The sequence below is a fragment of the Aspergillus brasiliensis genome (assembly GCF_001889945.1).
Source record: "Aspergillus brasiliensis CBS 101740 unplaced genomic scaffold ASPBRscaffold_4, whole genome shotgun sequence".
NCBI classification, from domain to species: Eukaryota; Fungi; Ascomycota; class Eurotiomycetes; order Eurotiales; family Aspergillaceae; genus Aspergillus; species Aspergillus brasiliensis.
This window is the reverse complement of record NW_027137445.1, coordinates 704,747-725,617: the sequence shown is the minus strand read 5'-3', so window position 1 is coordinate 725,617 and position 20,871 is coordinate 704,747. Positions and strand designations below refer to the sequence as shown.

General features: G+C 51.5%; 8 protein-coding genes across 8 annotated transcripts; 2 read left to right on the top strand and 6 right to left on the bottom strand.

Moving 5' to 3' along the window:
• Positions 1 to 51: 51 nt before the first annotated feature.
• ASPBRDRAFT_121131 (uncharacterized protein) lies at positions 52 to 1,385 on the bottom strand (the record flags this gene model as incomplete). The annotated part of the gene is made up of 5 exons (XM_067617402.1): positions 52 to 446; positions 494 to 558; positions 608 to 999; positions 1,066 to 1,173; positions 1,224 to 1,385. 5 exons carry the CDS (start codon positions 1,383 to 1,385, stop codon positions 52 to 54), a joined length of 1,122 nt encoding a protein of 373 aa, XP_067480563.1.
• A 2,381-nt stretch (positions 1,386 to 3,766) lies between these two features.
• Positions 3,767 to 4,438, bottom strand: ASPBRDRAFT_670540 (uncharacterized protein; the record flags this gene model as incomplete). Its single annotated transcript, XM_067628833.1, has 2 exons — positions 3,767 to 3,848; positions 3,903 to 4,438. 2 exons carry the CDS (start codon positions 4,436 to 4,438, stop codon positions 3,767 to 3,769), a joined length of 618 nt encoding a protein of 205 aa, XP_067480562.1.
• A 483-nt stretch (positions 4,439 to 4,921) lies between these two features.
• Positions 4,922 to 6,476, bottom strand: ASPBRDRAFT_173903 (aldo/keto reductase). Its single transcript, XM_067619757.1, has 5 exons — positions 6,334 to 6,476; positions 6,186 to 6,272; positions 6,051 to 6,131; positions 5,427 to 5,994; positions 4,922 to 5,357 (listed from the first exon to the last, which is right to left on the bottom strand). Exons 1-5 carry the CDS (start codon positions 6,456 to 6,458, stop codon positions 5,070 to 5,072), a joined length of 1,149 nt encoding a protein of 382 aa, XP_067480561.1. The 5' UTR covers positions 6,459 to 6,476; the 3' UTR covers positions 4,922 to 5,069.
• An 855-nt stretch (positions 6,477 to 7,331) lies between these two features.
• Positions 7,332 to 7,778, bottom strand: ASPBRDRAFT_500082 (uncharacterized protein). Its single transcript, XM_067626464.1, has 2 exons — positions 7,603 to 7,778; positions 7,332 to 7,546 (listed from the first exon to the last, which is right to left on the bottom strand). Exons 1-2 carry the CDS (start codon positions 7,665 to 7,667, stop codon positions 7,390 to 7,392), a joined length of 222 nt encoding a protein of 73 aa, XP_067480560.1. The 5' UTR covers positions 7,668 to 7,778; the 3' UTR covers positions 7,332 to 7,389.
• Positions 7,779 to 8,880: 1,102 nt separating this feature from the next.
• Positions 8,881 to 10,055, bottom strand: ASPBRDRAFT_28562 (amidohydrolase family protein; the record flags this gene model as incomplete). The annotated part of the gene is made up of 3 exons (XM_067622524.1): positions 8,881 to 9,026; positions 9,091 to 9,568; positions 9,618 to 10,055. 3 exons carry the CDS (start codon positions 10,053 to 10,055, stop codon positions 8,881 to 8,883), a joined length of 1,062 nt encoding a protein of 353 aa, XP_067480559.1.
• A 625-nt stretch (positions 10,056 to 10,680) lies between these two features.
• ASPBRDRAFT_121802 (uncharacterized protein) lies at positions 10,681 to 11,974 on the top strand (the record flags this gene model as incomplete). The annotated part of the gene is made up of 6 exons (XM_067617461.1): positions 10,681 to 10,710; positions 10,760 to 10,940; positions 11,012 to 11,061; positions 11,135 to 11,447; positions 11,508 to 11,568; positions 11,626 to 11,974. The coding sequence occupies 6 exons, from the start codon at positions 10,681 to 10,683 to the stop codon at positions 11,972 to 11,974; spliced, it is 984 nt and encodes a 327-aa protein (XP_067480558.1).
• A 36-nt stretch (positions 11,975 to 12,010) lies between these two features.
• Positions 12,011 to 18,670, bottom strand: ASPBRDRAFT_40976 (uncharacterized protein). The gene has a single exon (XM_067624472.1). It carries the CDS (start codon positions 18,541 to 18,543, stop codon positions 12,076 to 12,078), a length of 6,468 nt encoding a protein of 2,155 aa, XP_067480557.1. The 5' UTR covers positions 18,544 to 18,670; the 3' UTR covers positions 12,011 to 12,075.
• Positions 18,671 to 19,486: 816 nt separating this feature from the next.
• ASPBRDRAFT_40974 (uncharacterized protein) lies at positions 19,487 to 20,466 on the top strand. Its single transcript, XM_067624471.1, has one exon. It carries the CDS (start codon positions 19,596 to 19,598, stop codon positions 20,382 to 20,384), a length of 789 nt encoding a protein of 262 aa, XP_067480556.1. The 5' UTR covers positions 19,487 to 19,595; the 3' UTR covers positions 20,385 to 20,466.
• Positions 20,467 to 20,871: the final 405 nt, after the last annotated feature.

Here is a 20,871-nt window from a genome sequence, read left to right as displayed (position 1 = left end):
ATGTCATTATAATACAGTCACAAATGAAAATATATATGAGTTCCGAAAAGATTAGATTTCATCAACACCCTCCGATATCTTAAACGTTGTCTGGACATTAACCTGATACAAAGCCTGCCATGACCCTGCGCCCTGGGCCAAAGCGTCCTGGCCTCTATCAGGATAGCTGCGACGGGATGAGACAGTGGTCACTAGACGACTGCGTGACTGGCCTGGCGTAAAGTCCGCCCGCCAGGTGCTTGGGTCATGTAGTCTTTCAGCGTCGGTGGAAAGGTTCGAAAGAGGATGCTCTTGTTCGCTGCGCTTTTTGCCATGTGAGTTACCCCCATAGTAGGATCGCGTCTCGAAAACCCAAAGGAACAAGGGGCGAAGAGTGGCGAGGCTCCCTGCGGTAATGCCGATTCCGATCTCGATGATGGACCAAAAGTCAATTTGGTAGGTAGCGTCTGCTGGGTTAGGGATGTGATAGAATGGCAAGTTCGGGGTGACTTACATAGAAGGTTGTCGTCATGGTAGGTATGCAGGTATGGGATTCGGATGATCACGGCCACGCTCTCTCTGCCACATGTTTAGCATTCTGTTGGATATTAGGGAACGGTGCACATACAGGGCTCCGAGGCTGAGGACTCCTGCTAATGCGATTTTGGTCCGGCGGTCCATTTGTAAGTGCCAGATTAGAACAGCAGGCATGATGCCCAGGGTAATATCGGAGAACACAATCAGTGAACTATACAAATAGCCAATATCCAGCAGGGTTTGTCGAGGAACGCAACTCCCATGATGATTCGGAGTCACACGCGACCAGAAATATGACACGGGCTGGCAGCCGGCTAAAAAGATAAGCCAGACCATTATCCCAGCGACTATCACAAGGCCGGTCACTGTCCACAAAACAATGCGGTGCACTCTGTGCACAGCGAGTCTGAGGAGGGCAAATGAGATTGACGTTTTCGTGATGGCGGCAGACCAACTGTAGAGCATTTGACATAGCCACCACCACTAATCGTCGGTTAGATCAGCCATACTCTTGATTTCACTCACATCCGGGAATAGATCGATGCATACCAGAAGCGCCTGTTCCATCGTATGAGTATCAGTAAACTCCTCATTTTTGTGACCAATACCACGCTTGCATCCGACCATCCAGCATGCGTCCAGGGCTATGAACAATGCCTGAATAAATGTCAGCCGTCATCATATTTCCTAAGAGCTCAGGATTTTACCAGTGCGATAACCATCAGAGCATCGTCCCACCCGAAAGCACGAACCGTATAAACACGGACAAATGTGCGTAATGCGACCGCCATGATACTCACGCCCATCATCACTGCCGCGCAGATAAAGATGGCCAGACTATGGCCGACAAGGGGCATCGAGGAGCCCATTTTGGTAAGGGGTGGCCTGATGACTGAAAGCCATCAATCGCATGCCGGAAGCCTGTGGAAAGGCTACAAGGTTACCAGGTGAGCTTCACGCGCTTTTATCTATATATCCATCCGTGCGGCCCCAAAGCTGGATCAATAAATATGAAGTCTCCTAAGTGGGCTGACCAGCACTGATTGCGCAAACAACACAGTCGAACATGATCAGCGACCGGAAAAAAAGGCGATCGACCTTCAAGGTGCAGGGAGACCCATATTTTAAGGGGAATGACAGGGGGTGAGCCAAGCGGAGGAGATCCCAGGACCCGTTATAATGTGGATCAATATGAGCTTGACAGGCTGATGTTACTGTCCAATGCAGTCGAATATTTATGTCAGTCTACCGTCAAGAGGACATATTGGTCGCCTGCATTCAATACGTGTCGTGTCGCCTCGGGATATTTCATGCCTCCAATTTTCAGACAAAAGGCGCGTTGGGGCTTTTGTTGAGAACGCCATCCGCCTTCCTTGAAACGCCCGGCTGAAGGAACGGGTGAGACACGAATCCTGCTGTTATTTAGTGATTTTCGGCCGCCAGCCGAGGGATCCACGGCAGTCAGCTAGCTTATGTCCGCTTAGGGGTTAAGATTGAAGCTCCGGAGTATCTTCACAACAACGGGTCGTGGTCCCTGTTGGCCTGCAAAGAACCAACCCAATTGGTAAACCTGGTCAGCTCATGATTATGGCACAAATTAGCTGTCGACAGTGAAACCTAGTGCTGCTTTACACCATGGGTTGAATGACAGGTACGTGGGCAGGACCAGGCGGGCTCCTCATCCAGAGCACCGGCGCCAACGGTTGTTTCAGGTAGATAGCGGATAGTCAAATTCTTCGGGAATCAGCTTTGCCGTTAAAGACCCGATGGTTGAACCACCCCTTATATTAATCCACTTGTCGACATGTAGCCAACCCGTCCACTGGGATCAATCTTTAATTTTCGTTGGGCTGCTGGTCCTCTGTTATGATGATCTCTGGTTGAGGAGATACCGATCTTCACTGATCCTTTCAGCAATGTCGACAGGTTTATGGGGTCCTGTGGCTACCGATGAAAGGACATGGGTCTTGTATCCGCAGAATTAACCCACAATCTCTCGAGCTTTGGCAATTCATCGGTTCCCAGAGCACGGCACTTGGTCCCTAGGTTCGAACTCCAAGATAAGCACCCCTCAGCATTCCAGGCCCCGGTGTGATTATATAGGACAGCTCGAGCTGGAATCAGCTATCGTGTAGCCATATAATGGTGACAGTAGCCGACGCTCAGAACTGAAGGCCCGTATGATCGTGGACATACTCATTCTTGAGTCTCGAGCACGCACAGTTTGTACACTTCCTAAATTCTTAGCGGCCTTCCCAATAGGAAATCTGCGCGGCGGAATCAACCTTAATCAATTGCTCTCGTGGACAGGTCATGTTTTCCTCCGCAACTTGACTGGTCCACCTTCTTGATCCAAATTTAAGTCAGAGCAGGGCTTGGCGGTCGTCAAAAGGAGTGATGTTCCACATGTTAGTTACCTTAGCCGTAGGTAGTTTGCGAGACCTTAAACAGCCGGTTAGTTACTAAGTAACGACTGGGTTCTCAAGCTGCAGTATTCCTTGAATTAATAAACAGGAAGAGAGAACGGGAATTGAGGATTCCTGTTGCCCCTTTCACCCTTTACCTGACCGCCTGACCATTGAATCATTCTGCCACCCAACCACGATATATTTATCATCGAACCCGTCTCGGATTCTGCGTAATTTTAAGCTACGTATCTTCAGCTATGCCTGAATTCAACACACTCAAAACTTTCTTGCATCTGACACTTACTATTCTCGTGGAGCTGGATCAGTTTGCTTTACAGTCCATTCAGCTCATTCTATCCTGAATGCCTAGCATGGAAATTGCTCGCGTCGCATGCTTGATAAGTATCGTAGGACAAAAGGTCTAGAATAAACCTGCAAGAAAACCTCAGAATTAGAATTGCTGAGAGTGGCCAGCGATTCTCTCGTGTAACGACCTCCTAGCCTTATCAAGTTGGGTACAAATCGACGAACGGGGTTCAGAAAATGCCACAGGACAAAACAAACGATGGACCGCCCTTAATACACAGATCAAGCTCTGTGAGTTGAAAGACACAGAGGTATTCCCACCAACAAGTACTATTATACTTCATAGCTCCCAGTCCTCTGTAACTACGTCCCAGTTTTGGCTTGTCTGTGGCGCTTTGGCCAGGCCCCAGCCTGCCCATCTGGCGGGAGACCAAACAGCTCTTGGATTACCCTTGCAAGTGATCATAAATCCAACAAAATACCTATTATAACAGTACAGGTTTAGTAAGGGAAGTGTAGAACTGAACGGCTTGAACTTACAAAGTGCCCGTGGTGGAATCCCAGACAAGGTTCTTACCATATGCAGGGTAGGGTAAGTGTCCCCATCGCTCGAGCTTGCTATTAGAGTACATGAGTAAAAGATAGACACACGGAAAAGATATTGATCACAACCAGAGGCCTTCTTTGAATGCTTCACGCACTGCATCCCGCTCGTCCCGACTCAACCCCCAGAATGGTGCACAACCGAGATCATCACCCAGTTGGAGTCCCGGTACCACTTCCCAGACCACCCAGATGACGAAACCGCCGGGGACAAAGCCAGTCTCATCCTGCTTGTCTTCTCTGCTGTCGAGCAGACGGGGGGTGATGGTTGATCTCTTACGGGTCAAGGTGCGAAGGTACTCTAGCTCGATTGGACAGAAGGATTCTGCTTGTTTACCTCGTATGGTCGGAGGCTCGGCTTCGGTGCACTCGATGGGGATCTGCTTATAGATACGCATATGGCCCTGAACAGGACCATCCGGGCCAGCTGTTTCGCAGATGAGACGGATGCAGTCCATGGATGGGTCATGCCTGTCCCGCAGATCATCCTGGCCAATTTGGAAGCAGTGTTCACTTGCGATCTCGCGGATTACCCATTCAGCTTTCCTAAGTTGGATGATGGTACCGGGGGCGATCTCGCGTTGAGCAAACCAGCGCGAGGGCATGGTGGTATCAGAATGGAGCAGTGGTAGATGTAGGAAAATTAAATAATGTAGACGAGATAGAGGCTGTAAGTGATGTAAGCGACAACGAACGAAGAAGGTCAAATTGGACTCCAACTAGAAAAAAAAGAAGAGGTTAACTAGAGGAAAAGAGGAGATGACCCTGAGGCACGGAGATTTTATTCCAGCCAATCAGATGCTGGCTTAACTTTGGGTAAGTAAACTTGTCTGATAGTTGGAGGCAGAGACTGCGCCTCATTGCCTGTTTCTATGCATCTCGTTTCCTGTTAGCTTTTGTACAGTCCCCGATATCAGGGGTATGAGTCAATCGACATATCGTGTTCTTGTTGGAGTAGACTTGGACATCCCTGATGGGTAGCTCAACGGTGAGCTCTGTAGAAAAACGGTATCATAAAGGGGTTTGCTTTACCTATCCATGAGAGATGTTCAAGTCTACTTGATTTTATAAGTTAAAAATAGACATTTCCTGTATTCTCATGAAATATTACATTGTTGTGGATCGCAACAAGGAATTGGACACCAAGCCTTATCCAGAAGACCCATACCAGGTTATATAGGGTTAAAACACTCTTAAATGTGCAGTTGATCTCCAATCCACCATTCAGACAGTAATCTACTCCTGACGAGGCTGCACTGGCGCCGGCTGAGGAGGTGCATCAATCAGAGCAGAAGCCTTGGTCAACCAGACATCGGCCGCCGTATTGCGCGAAGAGTAACAGTCACGGTAGATGAAGTTCATCGGGAACCCAATGTCGAACGAAGATGCATTATCGATTTCATCGAGATCCTCGTTGGAGAGGCTTACGCCCAAGGCCTCCACGTTTGCTTGGAGATGCTCAATCTTGCGTTGACCAATGATGGGGAACACGTTGGGTGTCTTGTGCATGACGTACGCGAGGGCCTGTTTACATTCTCGTTAGTAAATATTTCAATGACGTGGGGTTTAGTTGATGATGGAAAAGAAACTCACAATAGCATGCAACGTCGTATTCTTCCTGTTGGCAACCTTCTCCAAAGCATCCGAGACCTTGATATCAGTCTCGCTCAGGTCTGCCGCGCGTGCACTGCCAGCGGCATCGCTCTTACGCGCCTCGGCAGACTTGAACTTGCCCTGTCCGAGGGGTGCCCAAGGCGCAAGCGCCATCCCTTGGTCTCTGCACATGGGGATCACCTCTCTCTCGAGGTCTCTGGATCCGGCGTTCCACTTGCCTTGGTACACGGAGAACGGACGGAGGCCGTTGGCCCGAGCGTAGTCGTTGGCCTTGACTACCACCCACGCCGGGGTGTCGGAAACACCGAGGTAGAGAACCTTGCCCGATGTGACGAGGTTGTTCAGACCGTGCATGACTTCTTCCACGGAGGAGGTGAAATCCCACCAGTGCAGGTAGAGGAGGTCGATGTAGTCAGTCTGGAGCTTCTTGAGACTGCGGTCGACGGAGACACGCATGCTCTTCATGGAGTTGCCGACGAAGTTGGATTGCAGAGGTTCAGTGTCGCGATGAGCGGTGCGGAAACCAGTCGTGTATTTGGTTGCGATGCTGATGTAGTCAGTGTCTGGCTTATAGTGAAGGGGTGAGGAGCGCTTTCTACATACACCATCTGGTCACGGTTCCCGCGCGCGGCCATCCACTCTCCAATCCATTTCTCGGATTCTTCGAATTGATAGTTGTTCGCGCTTCAATGTCATGGTTAGAAAGTGCCAGCAATAGGTATGGTAGCAGTCGCGTACGTGTCAATGAAGTTACCTCCCAGTCGGTAGAATTCATCCAGCAATGCAAAGCTCTGCTCCTTGTTGCATTCTCCCATGAAGCTCTTCCTGGAAAACCGCAAACTCTGGTCAATGCGCTAGTTACTACAAAATATAGGGGGCATCATACCATGAATCTCCAAAGTTCATAGCTCCCAGACACAGCGGGGAGACCTTGACACCGGCCGAGGGTGCCAATACGCGGTGGTAGCCGAGACGGCTGGCTGGCTTTGGGGCAGGGGCGAAGAGAGACATGATGGTAGTATAGATGAGTGTATCAGAAAGGATGTTACTACCTTCAATGACATCTGGTGCAGAGGTCCCTCCCTATATATGTCGTCGGAACTGGCGGGGATAGACATAAAGTCCGGTTACCTCCAGACGTCGATCATTACGCAGAGTCTCCACCAGATCCCACATTTGGAAGATTGAAGCTTGATGTCATCGGATATACCGTCACTCCCGTACCCCATCCCATTGCTTCCAGTGTATGGAGTAGCCATTTGGAGCATACTCTGTTTCATGTGCCTGAGCACCAAGGTAAAAGCTACAATAAGCTTTGATAATACGAAGGGGTGTCATCCGATGGGCCAGGACCCTTGTATCCCCGTTAATTCCGTGAGAGGAGAAGTGCTGACCGACCCACAGCGGGGAGATCCCACTTGCCTAAGCTGCAAGTGTCTGACAATGCCTTGTCATTGGCCTCACCAGAGACCTTCATCCAGCTATGTTGTGTGGTTGGTTGCATATCACCGACTTAATGTGTTACGGAAGGCCAGCAGTGGCCCGAGCGGATAGCGACGGAAGTCAATCATCCAGGGTCCCCTCGTTGTCCGGAAGGTTAATGACAAAGCATGGAATTGTTACTAACTATGAATCTGCAGACTTCATCTTGGAGTTATGATTACAGGCATTGTCTGAGATAAGATGCCTCATAAATCTGTGGGCTTCTATGTGTAGTAAGGGAAGAGAGATCGGATGCGCACCATGATGGGCAAACGTTCGATTCATCAAGCTAAATCTATAATAATACCCCGACTATCGGGTAGGCATTCCAGCCATTTTTCATAACAAAGTAAAACCTGCAATAACAGTAAAATGAATGACAGTCCTCTGCGAACCATATCTCACATGGACCATGTGTCCTCGTGATCCATCACTGGGGGTAGGAGCCATAACAAGCATCCTATACGCGGACTATCACTTGTGCGAAACTTCCCTGAGAGAATCCATCATTATTTTCCAAATTCGTATCTTTAGTACCATCGGTGCTGCCACCTGGAACCCGTCTTCCTTCTAGCATAGCCGTAACCAGTTCGACAAAATAACGAAGCGTGTTGAACCTATACATCAAATATCAGCGATAATCTTAGTAAACCTATGTCACTTTTGCACATACCTGTAACTGGTAAGAAAGAAGATGGTGGTAAAAAAGTAGATACACGCAGTCAGGAGGAAGATCATAAGCGCGTTATCCTAGGAGGCAGTAAGGAATGTGGGTATTGCCGATGGAGTCAAGTCGGGTAAACTGAAGTTCATCACAGACGGCTCAGAGGTGCCGGATATCATCGTAGTTAGAGTCACTGGGGGGGAAGGCAATTAGAATGGACGTGTAGTGCATAGTGAAGGATAAAGCTGTCAACGTGGTGGGTTATGGTAATGTTATCGAGAGTAATGAAGTAATGGATGGACTGGTTTGCGAATGAGTGGATAGTTGTGGAGGGGGGGAAGTCTGAGACCCGGTCGGGTCGAGGGAGTTATGGCAAGGACGGACTCCTTCCTGCGGTTTCCTTTCTGAATAAATATGAAAAGATTGTCATGATAAATAATTATTTGAGATCAGATGTCACATAAATCTGTGGGCTTAGATGTTGTAGTAAGCCATACGCAACAATCCCCGATTACCTTCGGTCCAGCCATTGACTGCTGATGCGGCCCCCAGTGAGCATCGCAGTGCATTGCGTTGGATGGAACAGCTTACCACAACATACACACGAACATATGGGGCATCAGCGACCGATATCATTTAATATGGGCCTCATTTGGCGATCGCCTTTGAGCAGGGCTAAGCGGGAGCAACGATCGAGGTGACCCCTAAGTTAAGATCAACTGTGCGTGGAGAAGACTTCCCCATATTTGCCCCGGATCACCACCGGCCCGCAGCTCCCTGATGCAGGACACGGGGAAAGATTTCTATCCTTCCTTTCCATTAGTGGCTTCCCAGTCGAGGAATCACTCGCAGATGCGACCGGACGCAGTCAAAGTGAGACGAACTCAGAGCCGGTAGTAGTCTACTTAAGCACGAGAGGCCGCATTGGTGAAACGTCTGCCTTGCAGCTGAGCTATACCCCCAAACCTTTATGCTGAATAACTTTAATCCCGATGAATCATAATCACTAGCTCAGTGAAAAGGACTGTCAGCCACCAAGATGACTGGACACGGTGAGACGCGCTATCGACGCAACTATCAAACTTGCCAACCTAAAGGTAACCGGCCATGTAAATATATATCGAGCACGCTGTGAGATGCTCACTCTGACAGCCTCTCCTGTTTGTACATCATCGATGATCGTCACTACCCAGCGTCACGCACTATATCGGAAGCATATATTCCCCTACTGACTAGTATATTAAGAGGCAAGGCGATAGTTGAATTACATCTCTCAGCTATAGAGCTTCAATATCCCAACGCCTTAGCAACTCGCGGAAACAACGATAGGGCATTCTGGTGGTTGATGCGCGCCATCTCGCCGTCGGTGAAGTCGCCGTTGGCCTGAATGGCAGGCAGCGCGGCCTCGCTCTGCACGAGTGGGACATACGGGTCTAAACCATTGTTAGTTTACCAAGCGATCGAATTCAAAGTTGCACGAAAAGAAAGTGAACTCACAATCAGTACCAGTCAGAATCTGATCCACTCCGATGAAGCTTTTCATAGCCGCTAATTGAATTGCCGAGCTGGCAGAAGCCGTGTCAAAGTAGTATCCGGCCAGCTCCGCCAGAGACTTGGTCATATTCAAAGACCCCAGCAACGACATGGACGCCATGCCGGCAATCCGACTGGCCAGATAAGGCATGGCGCCGCCACCGTGGGCAAAGATCATCTTGACATCGGGATTCTCGGCGCGCTGGCCCGTCAACAACAGGTTCTCCATCGCCCGCACGCTGTCGAATGGGTACTCTGTCAAAGGGCTCGGGTAGCCCACGGTCACCGATTGGCAGCCTGGAGCCGCCGGGTGAACGAAGACAGCAGCCTGTCGCTCATTCAAGACTGAGAAGACAGGGCTGAGGGTAGAGTCGCCCAGGTAGGTGCCATTGGCATTCGTGTACATGCCCACACCAGGAAATTTCAGAGTGTCCAGGCAAAACTAACAGTTTGTTAGTCAAGATTCTGCATCTACTGGACGATGGACATACCTCTATCTCCGCTAACGATTCCTCTACGTGCGGCAGGGGCAGCAGGCAGAGCGCTCCCAGCCGAGTCGGGTGAGCTCGGGTGTAGTTATGCATGGCGAGGTTGACCGTCCGGGCGAGCGCGTGTGCCTCCTTAGGGTCGTTGAGAAAGTAGACCCCAGGAGCACTCACACTGATGGTCGAGAAGTTGATGCCCAGGGTGTTCATGGTGGCCAAATGCGACTCCAGCGTCCAGTCGGGCACCGGGAAATTGTCCGTATACAGTGTTCCGTTCTTCACCGGGTAACCGGCGGCGATCAAGGCCTCGCGCCAGACTGGAGGAATGACATGGGAGTGCACATCAATCCGGTAGCCGGTGCTGAGATTGCTAGCCCGAATGGTGTGCCCTGCCACCAGCCAGGCGGACAACACGCCGAGGAAGAGAGATCGGATACACAGCATGATGGGCAAACGTCGCAACAGGGATAGGAACACACAAATATCGTGAATCAAGGTCAGTCCCGACCGCAGAGATCTTAAAGGACGGATGGCCGGAATCTCGGATGAAGTTTAGTGTCCGGATGCAAAGTTGTGCCCTAAGCAAGGGTGCTAAGTCGACCGGCCTACGACTATCGAGAAGCTAATCGGCCGCCGACCCTGTTAGCTGTTTGACACATATGAACCGGGACTAATGGGCCAATCTCGCCAGTCGCTTCCACCAATGCTTATGCGGCCTTAATATCAGCCCATACCGCGAACCGGGTAATAGGCTAGGATTCTGCCAAGGCTCCTAGTTCGGACAATTCAATTCCGAACCCATCTGTCGCGTGTGTGAAGGAGCACACCAGTGCCATAGCGTAGATTTATGGGGCTTAGGGTATGACAACTGACAAGGGCCAAACGTGGTCACAATGAGCCATCGGAATCCTGTTGCCAAGAGCGCTATGGCAAAGTTCCTCCGACGCTTTTATTTATAGAGATCGGACACTCGTGCCCCTTTGTCGACTGAGCGCAGTGTGCCCAAAGGTCAATTCGCATTATCGGGACGCGCTGAGCCCTTTTGCGCGGGCCCTACGGCCTCATCATCATGCAGCAAAGCTTCTTAGCACGCTCTGAGGTAAATAGCATAAGATTGCTGACGCTTTACATGCTAATTGCAGGCTTAGGGTGAGGACCGTGGTCCGTTGATTGTCATCATCAATGGGACCGTGACAGCGTTCGCCACGGCCATCGTTGCCCTGCGATTCGTATCCCGAGCTGTGATTGTGAAGCGACTAGGATCGGATGACTGGACAATGGTGCTCGCAACGGTCACAGCGATCTTAAACGTGGTCATTGCTGGACTCGGTACGTGCTTGATCTCATTCCTAGTCTTGTGACTCACGCCAGATGCCGTGTAGGAGTGAAATATGGTACAGGCAAACATGACGGCACTATTTCTAAGGCCAATGCGTTACCAGCAGCCAAGGTGGGCCGCTTGCTCAGATATCCCACCTCCCTTATACTCGCTCATATATTAACCAGCGGAGGGATATTTCTAGCTTCGCTACGTCACTCACATTATATATACCCTCATTACCGGCCTGATCAAGACGTCCATCTGCCTGCTATACCTGCGTGTCTTCCCGAACCTCCGCACCATCACCCTCGGCACCATTGCCTTTGTCGGTGCTATGAGCATCGCCATCATCCTCGCTACCATCTTTCAATGCTCTCCGGTGGATGCAGTGTACAACCCACATAAATACGACCAGTATACCTGTTTCACATCAATTCCATTTTGGTACTCCACGGCCGCATTATCACTCGCTACGGACTTATGGATCCTCGGATTACCAATTCGGACAATCTTGGGTGCGTTAGCATACTAGACACGACACCGGAGGGTACCACAATACTTACTTACAAATGCAGGACTACAAATCGGAAGTACAAAGCGCCTAGTAGTAATTGGTCTACTATCCCTAGGAACATTGTAAGACATACCACCAGACCGCATTGCAGTGAATCCATCTGACAGAGCCATATCAAGCGCCTGCATCGCCAGTATCGTCCGAATGGTATACATCGTCAAACTCTATCAAAGCAGCGACCCCAGCTGGAGCACATTCGGTGTCTCCGTATCGTCAGGAATCGAAGTAGCTGTTGCCATCATTGCCGCCAGCCTGCCAAGCACGAAGCCGGTTATCGATCTGCTCTTTCCCAGGCCGTTCTCTACCACTGCCACTGCTGACAAGTCGCATACCATGAGTCAGAGAGCGTATGTCAATCGGGCCTCGGGCCGCAGTCATCGCCAGCATGATGAGATCTCACTTGTGCATTTGACGGTGGAGTTTGAGAGGGGGAAAGGGGACTCTAGTACGACGCTTACCACGGAATAGAGATATAATCCATAGGTAATACTATATTACATGTGTTGTTTGTATTATGTACCTTTCCATTAATATCTCTCTAGTGCAGCATATCCCTTCACATATATACATCAATTCTTAAGAAACCCACTCTTCTTCCACGCGTCAATATACAACCTCATCGTATCATCACTAACAGCTTCCATCGTAGCCATAGTCTTCGAATTCGCTCTACTCTCCGCCGAGTCCAGAACCCGCCCACACATCAACGGCACATAGTATCCTGAGTAGAAGTCCCCAAAGAGAGCAGCTGGGTTAGATGCTCGATCCACCTTCGAGGCTTTCACCTCTTTAACCCAATCTCCCACAGGGATGACCCTATCAGCAGGGATATCCAGCTCCTTCAGCATCACAGGGATATAATCCTTCCAGGCTCTACCCGCAGGGTTCTCAATATGATACACCGTATTCGGGATCGAGGTATCCTCAACCGCATCCTCCACATGAATCAACTCCATCATGACAGACGCCACCTGATCCACGGAAACCCAGAGGACATCACCCGCCAGATCAGGCCAGGCCCGGAGACTCTGCGCGGACTTGATCATCAGCGGGACGTGTTCGTTCTTGTTGAAGAATCCCGAGATGCTGGACCCGCCGATCTGACCGCACCGCACCGACATGGCGCGGAAGAAGTCTGGGTGTTGACGTAGCGTTGCCTCTAGTATATGCTCACATACCCATTTTGCTTCCGAGTATCCGATCGGCTGGGTACATTCGATTCCGCGTAACTCCTCGGAAACGGGGTGCTGCTTGGCGAACCCGACTACACTGATGGAGGAGACGAATTGGAAGCCAACCCGGCGACGAGGGCTGCTTTGAGCACAGGCAATATCCCGGGCTAGGTCAATCAAGTTGCGCATGGCGACGTATTGCGGCTCGAAGCCGCGGACGGTTTCGGTCGGACTGAGTGGGAACGCGCAGTGCATGATGTCGGTGCCGTTTTGGACGAGCCAGGTGTAGTCCTCATCGGATAGACCGAGTTTCGACTCCGAGGTGGTGCATTCCAGAATGCGGAGTTTCTGGAAGCTCTCGTCGGAGATTTCGATGCCCTTGGCGGAGAAGGAGTCTTGCTGACGGCTCACGGCAGAGTCTGATGATTTGCTGGGCCGGTTGAGACAGACGACGGTGCCAACGACGGGGCTTGCGGCAAGTTTAGCGGTGACGTGCGCTCCCAAGCTGCCGGTTGCACCGGTCACGATGACCACTGCTCCTTTGGAGCTATCCCAGCTTGTGGCGTCGGCAGATGGAGAAGGGGCAATGAAATTGGCAGAGTATTTGTCGACGAAACCCTGGGCCAGATCCTGGCGCTTCTGGATATTACCTCGGTTGTATGGCATGGCATCGTCGACTGATGACACGCTGCTCTGAGAACTGCTGCCATCATCGTCGGTCAAGGAAGACTCCGAGCTGTTTTCTTCTTGCAGTGTATTCCAAATGACGGTACTGAGCTCCTCCACACTCGTCACCTCCATCATCTCGCCTTGATCGGGCGAACACTTGAAGACAGTCTCGATATCCGAACCCATCTCCACACCCATCAGGGAGTCCATGCCCAGGTCCGCCAGCTGAGAGTCCGGTTTGATTTCCTCGACCGGAATTCCCAAGATCTTGGAAACAATTCCACTCAGCTCGGCCAACACCGTCTCATAGGTATGTGCTGAAGCCGTGCTCTGCATTTGGTCTGCTGACTGGTCGGTGATCCTGGGCTCAGGGACTGCCGGAGCAGGATCATTCAGACCCCCCTGAAGTGCATGTTTCTCCGTGGTAAGCGACGTGAGAACGCCCTCCCACAGCATCTTCGGGACCTGCACAGCTTGCGCCCCAATGTACGCTTGTGTCAATTGACCGTTGGCGGGATCGAAGACATAGATATCCATCTCACGGATCCGGCTGGTCTTGGCTCGGTGATGGACCAGCACATGCCATTTCTCTGAGCTTCCAGTGTAGCTTGGGGAGAGCAGCGTTTTCCCGCATTCTTTGTGGGCCCAGATATTCTTGGGTGAGATGGCTTCGGCCATGCAGTTGATGGCAATCGCACCGACTTGACAGAACGCATCACCTAGTCCCGGGTCATACGACGGACTGATGGGTTTCCGCACAACACCAGCGGCGACACCACTCCGACCCACGATGCGTTTCGTCCAGCGGTAGACGTCGCCGTAGGATACCATGTTGTCGATCACTTGGTATACAGCTTGTCCTTGGACCACATGCACGTCATCATCGTCATCCAGATCCGCACCCAGAAGCTCTTTGCATTCTTGGTAAGACACAGTGCGCTCCAGGGTTTCAAATTCGGTTTTGTATAGAGTATCCTGAGGGGGGTGGATGTGCAGGCTTGCCTCCACATGCACCAACTTGCTGTCCGCCGTCTGAGCCTGATCGGTACTGGTGAGCGCCCATTCCCACTCCAGCTGACTCTCGTCGGATGTAGAGAATTCCAGCCAGAACTTGCGGGACGGGTCCACACAGATGTACGTCTGACTGACCATGTCGTGGACCGAATATGGGAAGCGGCCCTTGGTCCATTCCGGGTGCAGACGATACAAGGCCACCACGACCAGTCCAATCTGTGCAGAGACAGGGAGAACAGGGGCCACTTTACCCAGCACATGACCCTTGATCAGTTCATGGTAATAGTTCGATTCAGTGTCGATGGCAAAGACGGGCTTGGAGTCGGAGCTTCGGTCTTCCACAAGAGACACAAGGTCACCGATCTCCGGCCCGCGCACCTCTTCGGGACCGGACGCACGGTCTTTGTATTCCAGCCAGTGTCGGGTCTTCTTGAACTGATACGGTGGTAAAGAGAGCGGAATGACATCCGAGTTCTGAGAGTGGTGGTGACCCCAGAACGTGACAGGGATATCATTCTTCCACAATGACATGGTCGCCGCCACAAGACCTTCAGCGCCTCTTCTAGGATCGGAAATATTGAGCGAGTGGAAGGAGTGCGAAGACGCACAGGACCCAACAGACCGGCTCGCCATGGAGGTGACTCCCGACCCCGACCCAGCCTCGAGCCACACGCAAGATGGGAAATCTTGTGCGAGGCGTTCAATGGCATGTCGGAAATAGACGGGCTGTCTCATATGCTCCCATACGTTGAATGAAGTCGCACTTTCAGACTCGGTGGCTCGTTCATGGCGAATCACAGGCTGCTTCAGAGTCACGGATTTGGCCAGCTCTTCCAGCTGTTCCTGCAGAGGCTGAACAAGCGTGGAGTGGAAGGCATTCGTGACAGGAATCCGCTGGTGCTTGATACCTGGCATGGACTGACAGATGGAGGTGACAGAGTCAATGGCCTCGGTCGATCCAGCCAGGGTGAAATGGTGCGGACCATTGTAGCAAGCAATGCTGGCTGGGAACGAGCCCGTGTAATTTGCATTCGCTTCCTCAAGGACGAGGTTCACCAGATTCTCGTCTCCATCAACAATCAGCATGGCCCCAGGATCCTGGCCCCATGCATCGCGCACGATTCTTGCCCGAGCAATGACCAATTTGATCGTTTCTTGCATTGACAACGCCCCCGAAATACAGAGTGCAGTCAGCTCCCCGAAGCTGTGCCCGACCACTGCAACCACTCTGTTTGACAAGCCGCAGTCCAGCCAACACCGGGCGGAGGAGTACTGCATGGCGAAGAGCATGGCCTGCAGATGGGACTGATCGGTGATTGGCGTCGTGGAGAAGATGTCGGGATAGATGCTCGTCCCCCCAGCGGCCTGGATAGCGGCGTCGCAGGCGTCCAGATAGTGGCGGAGGAGCTTCACACTATCAAAGACCGACCGTTGAAGTCCAATGTAAGAGTTTGTCTGACCACCGAAGCAGAGAACGACCGGCCGTTGTTCCCGTAAGGGGGTGATTTCTGCCTGCAGCGCACCGTTGGATAGCTCTCGCAGCTTCTCTTCCAGTTCTTGACGCGTCTGGCAAGTGAACAGGACTCGTTGCGGCAAGGCGCGGTTGGACTGCAGGCTGAGGTGGTAGGAAATATCCCATAGGGTAGCATCGGGTCTGGATTGGAGATAGTCAATCAATCTTGCGCAGTATCTGGCGATGCTTTCCTCGTCAATGCCAGAAATCCAGAACGGAACCGTGACTTCTGGATGAACAGTTGGCTTCTTTCTTTGCGGGGCAGTAAGAATCATCGCGGCGTTAGACCCAGTGGCACCATAGTTGCTGATGAGGGCTGTACGGGGCCCGTCGGGCCATTTGCGGATCGACGTAGGCACCTCGATCATATCTGCGCTTGTGGATTTGAGATGAGGCGACATCTGGGTGAAGCTGGCTTGCTGGGGGATATAATCATCCTGGATCATGGTGAGGATTTTGATCAAGGACACAATACCCGAGGTACCCTCAGCATGTCCGACATGCCCCTTTGCAGATCCCAGGACCAGATTGTTTTGTCGAGACGAGCCAACGACGCACTGTTTGATACTGGCATACTCCGCGGCATCGCCAATCTGAGTGCCGGTCCCGTGCGCCTCCATGACGGCGATATGGGATGGATCGATGTTCGCCTTGTCGATCACAGCATGGTAAAGTTGAGACAGCGACGGGGAATTCGGGACAAAGAATGGGGTGGAGTTTTGATTCTGAAGGACAGCAGTGCTCGCAATAGAACCGAGAATCCGGTCCCCATCGCGGACAGCATCCGACATGCGTTTGAGATACACCGCACCACTCGCCTCGGCACGACAGTAGCCATCGGCATTCTGATCGAAGGGTTTACATTGACCCGTCGGGCTCGTAAAGTTGCTCTGTGCGAGACCACGAAAGGTACCCGGGATGGTCATCACATTGACACCACCCGCGACGGCAGCAGAGCATTCCCCGGAGAGCAAGCTGCGACAGGCGTAGTGAAGCGCAACCATCGACGAGGAACAAGTCGTGTCGTAAACCACGGTCGGACCCGTCCAGCCGAAGAAATGAGCAGCTCTCGCGGGGATATAGCTCTTGGTGGACGTCGCGGTGAAAGCCGATGCATCGTGGGTCACGGCATGGTGTTCGTAATCATTCATGGTCGACCCAACGAACACACCAACATCCTTGGGGGTTTCACCCGTGCGCACCGCAGCGGAGAAATACCCTGCGTTCTCCAGCGCCTGGTAGACGGACTGTAGAAAGATTCGCTGCTGGGGATCTATGGCAACCGATTCCCGTGCACTGCGCTTGAAGAATCGATGGTCAAAGGCATCGACATCACGCATGAAGTTGGCATACCACTTGCGGGCGGAGTCGAGATCGTGCGTGAATGCGATTCGATCGGGACCAATTTCTCGGTGTTGGGACTGGCCACTGCGCAGCATCTGCGAGAACTCGTCCACGTCGTCTGCCCCGGCAGTTTTGATCGCCATTCCGACGATTGCGATCATCTCTTCGTTCGGACATGGGGGCTGTGGCAGGGGAGGTGGAGGCTTGACGTCTGCCAAATGGAGGACTTTGGATTTGATTCCAAACAGCAGAGATCGAGGCACGCATTGCTCCAGTCCATACGAGACCACATAGGGATCATCCAGACGCGCCCACACATTCACAAAGATGCTGTACCAGTCGCACGGTAAACTCAGGATGCCCCGGATGGCCATCTCATGGAGACTGCCTTGGGTGAAGGGCGCCTCGGAATTAATATTGCTGTATACGGGGAGGGCTGATTGCGAGGCGTCGGGTAGACGAAGCCCCGGCAGCTCTTCACACAGCTGTAGCAGGATGCTGGTTTTTCGCTCTCCTTCTGCACTGACATCATGCGCCCGACCATGGAAACCCAGCTTGATGCACTTGACGCCAGCGTCCCGGGCTTCCTCCAAGAAGGCCGATTCCACGGATTCGGACACACAGACGGTAGCACACCGAATATCAAAGGTGGCTTGCATATGAACATGCGGGGCGTGTCTCTCAATCACACGATGCAGTGCATCCTGCGCTTCATCGCCACGACAGATGGTCGCAAATGCATAGGCATACCCATTCAACTCCTCGTCGACATCGGCGATCAGACCCATCAACACCAGAATCCGTAACCCCACCACCGCGTTGTGTTCCAGCTCGGCCATGTTGTGAGCACTGGCAATCACACACGCCGGCACGAGGCCACCACAGAAGCCTACACAGGCTGTGTCGTTCTCTTTGCGTTGTGCGATCCACGCTGCTTGGGGGTCTTCTGATTGTTCAAGACCGTCGGTTGCCATGTGCAAGTATTGCCAATGCTGTATAATCTGTGCGATATACGCCACACAGGCCAAGGTACTGGTGTGTTTCCATAGTCCGTCCTCGTACTGTCCATGGTGCATGAAGCGAGTCAGATCCTCGATGAAGTTTCGTTCCGGAAAGACTTGCTCGATTTCGGGGATCTTGGCCGCTAATGCATCCCAGTAGACTCCCAGGTCGTCTAAGGCATGGCGGAAGAAGGTAGGACCCTTGTCGATATCGGAACGAATCTTCGAAATGACAGATTCGTTCAAGGATTGGACCTGTGGACCGAAGGCCAGAATCGTGTTCCCTCGAGCATCTAGCAGCTCGCGGAGTTGTTGTGGTTCCATGTTGGGTAATTAGAGATAATGAAAGGAATTATGGGTATCAATTAAAGAAGTAAATGGAAAGCAATTAAACCTCTTAGAGGAGATGAGGGGAGGAGGAGAGATGGCTCGGCCAGGTATACCAGGCGTGATTTCGGAGCCTTGAATGATAATGCTCTTTCTCTGTTATCCGCCACCACGGCATGTTATATAGGAATTTCACCCCATCTTCACTGGCAAATTTCTTTTTCTGACTGAATTTGCCTAATCTCTACTTCGGAGTATAGTGATCAAAGAATCTAACAATATGTGACATAGCTTCAACTATATTGGCTAGCTCTGTATTTCAGACTAGAATTAACTTTCAATAAAGCGTGCGCTCAATGAATAGCTCACACATCAGCTGCATCCATGGGATCAGTTAGTTGCCGGGCTGCCAGAACTGAAGTTAGTGTCAGAAGTCAGAACCCACTCCAGTGCGGTTTAGGGATAAGTTCTCCGGAAGCGATATCGCTAGCCTATCCGGTCAAAGACGAGAATTTTGAGTCTGGTAATCTAGAACGCGCATCATTTATCAGCTTGGGTGACTATGAGATCGTCAGGATCCTCACCAGTAGCGATGTGGATTCCCACCTCCATTATCCCAAGTGAGTTACATCGCTTGAGTGGAATCAGACCCATCGTTCTTACGAGCATCCAGATCAGCAGGATTGTCTAGATGCCAAACCAATACCGACAGTGACGGTATTATTTTACAATAGACAAACCAGCCACAACCAGCAGCTAACCCTAATCTTCACTAGCGCTTCTGAGGATACTCCCGAAGCAGTAACTATCTCGTAGGCATCTTCCGCTTTACAAAACTAGGCAGACACCATCTGTCTGTATGCCTATAAACAGAAATACACAGGACTAAATACCAATAAAGGCGATCACATTCGTAGCAGTTATAGGATTCGAGAGTAACTTTTGATTGGACACGAGAGAATCTAGTACATGACAGTGGATATAAAGTAAATCTGGTTCCAAGATCTCTCCCCGATCAACCACCATTCTCTACACACTCTCCTGCAATAATGTCTTCTACCATTCCCAAGATCCCTAAACCGGATCCTACCATCCACCACCCCCGTATTCTCTGCCTGCACGGCGGCGGAACCAATGCCAAAATCATGAAAATCCAATGCCGGGCCCTCCGAGCCAAGCTGGAAACCTCGTTCCGTCTCGTCTACGTGGAGGGCCCCTTCATCACCCATGCCGGGCCCGGCATCAGTGGCGTGTACGAGAAATGGGGTCCATTTCGAAACTGGATGCCCGGGGCGATCGAGCCCGACGAGTCCCTTCCGGGAGTGGCGTCCTACTCGGGCTCCTCCAAGGTCGATGCCCGAATCATCGCGAGTATTGACCAGGCGATCCAGTCCGCCATGGACGAAGACGATCGGGCGGGCGGGACGGGGCCCTGGGTGGGGTTTCTGGGATTCAGTCGCGGCGCGCAGACGGCGGCCAGCTTACTTCTCCGACAACAAGAGCGACAGAAAAGGGGGTTGGTGGCAAGCACGACGGACTTTCGATTCGCGCTCCTCATCGCCGCGCCGGCCCCGCTCTTGAACATGAACACGTCTTCGGAATTCCAGATTGGATCGACGGTCCAATTGACCATCCCGACGGTCCATGTCTATGGATCGCGGGATTCGATGTTGCGTGACTTTACCCACGTTTTGTATGATTGTTGTACGCCTACCAGTGCCCGGAGATATGACTGGGATGCCGATCATCAGATCCCGCTCAAGACTATCGATGTGGATGCCATTATTCAGATGGTGATGCAGGTGGCGAGTGAAACAGGAGCGATTGGAGACATCTAGAGTGCATCTCTTTCTTTTCTTTCTATCATTTCTTTTCTTTTTCAATTACCATAATAATGAATTTACACTTCATGATTCCTAACCTTGGAAAGAGTGATTGTCACTCTGCTATAACTATAAAACATCATCGTAGCCCCCTACGAGGTTCCATATTGACACCCTCAAATCAACAAAAGAAAAGTGTCAATACATGTCATATCCGGACAGGCGGAGTTTCCAACGGGTCTATTACATTTCCCTCGGCAGTTAGAGTTATCCTGCAGTGTGACCATCAACAATCTGTCCGAAAATTAAATAGCTTAACTTTATCCCCCCTCCCCACTGCTAATGTCCGTGCGTAACAGACAAGACGAGGGTGATCGGCACAACCCAAACCGGATAGTTGGGTGATCGGCGGGGCACTATTGAAAGTAGTTACCCTTCTAGTCAATCCTGTTCGTAGATAGTCAGGTGGATTCTTTCAGGCAGAAGTCGCCGATGATGACAG

Bases quoted from the DNA above. Each gene is read 5' to 3' on its own strand.
- ASPBRDRAFT_173903 (XM_067619757.1), bottom strand. From the start codon at position 6,458: ATGTCTCTCTTCGCCCCTGCCCCAAAGCCAGCCAGCCGTCTCGGCTAC. The intron at 6,132-6,185 runs GTACGCGACTGC...ATGACATTGAAG, and splicing joins GGAGGTAACTTCATTGACAC to CGCGAACAACTATCAATTCG. The intron at 5,358-5,426 runs GTGAGTTTCTTT...GAATGTAAACAG, and splicing joins ATACGACGTTGCATGCTATT to GCCCTCGCGTACGTCATGCA.
- ASPBRDRAFT_500082 (XM_067626464.1), bottom strand. From the start codon at position 7,667: ATGATCTTCCTCCTGACTGCGTGTATCTACTTTTTTACCACCATCTTC. The intron at 7,547-7,602 runs GTATGTGCAAAA...TTTGATGTATAG, and splicing joins TTCTTTCTTACCAGTTACAG to GTTCAACACGCTTCGTTATT.
- ASPBRDRAFT_40976 (XM_067624472.1), bottom strand. From the start codon at position 18,543: ATGGAACCACAACAACTCCGCGAGCTGCTAGATGCTCGAGGGAACACG.
- ASPBRDRAFT_40974 (XM_067624471.1), top strand. From the start codon at position 19,596: ATGTCTTCTACCATTCCCAAGATCCCTAAACCGGATCCTACCATCCAC.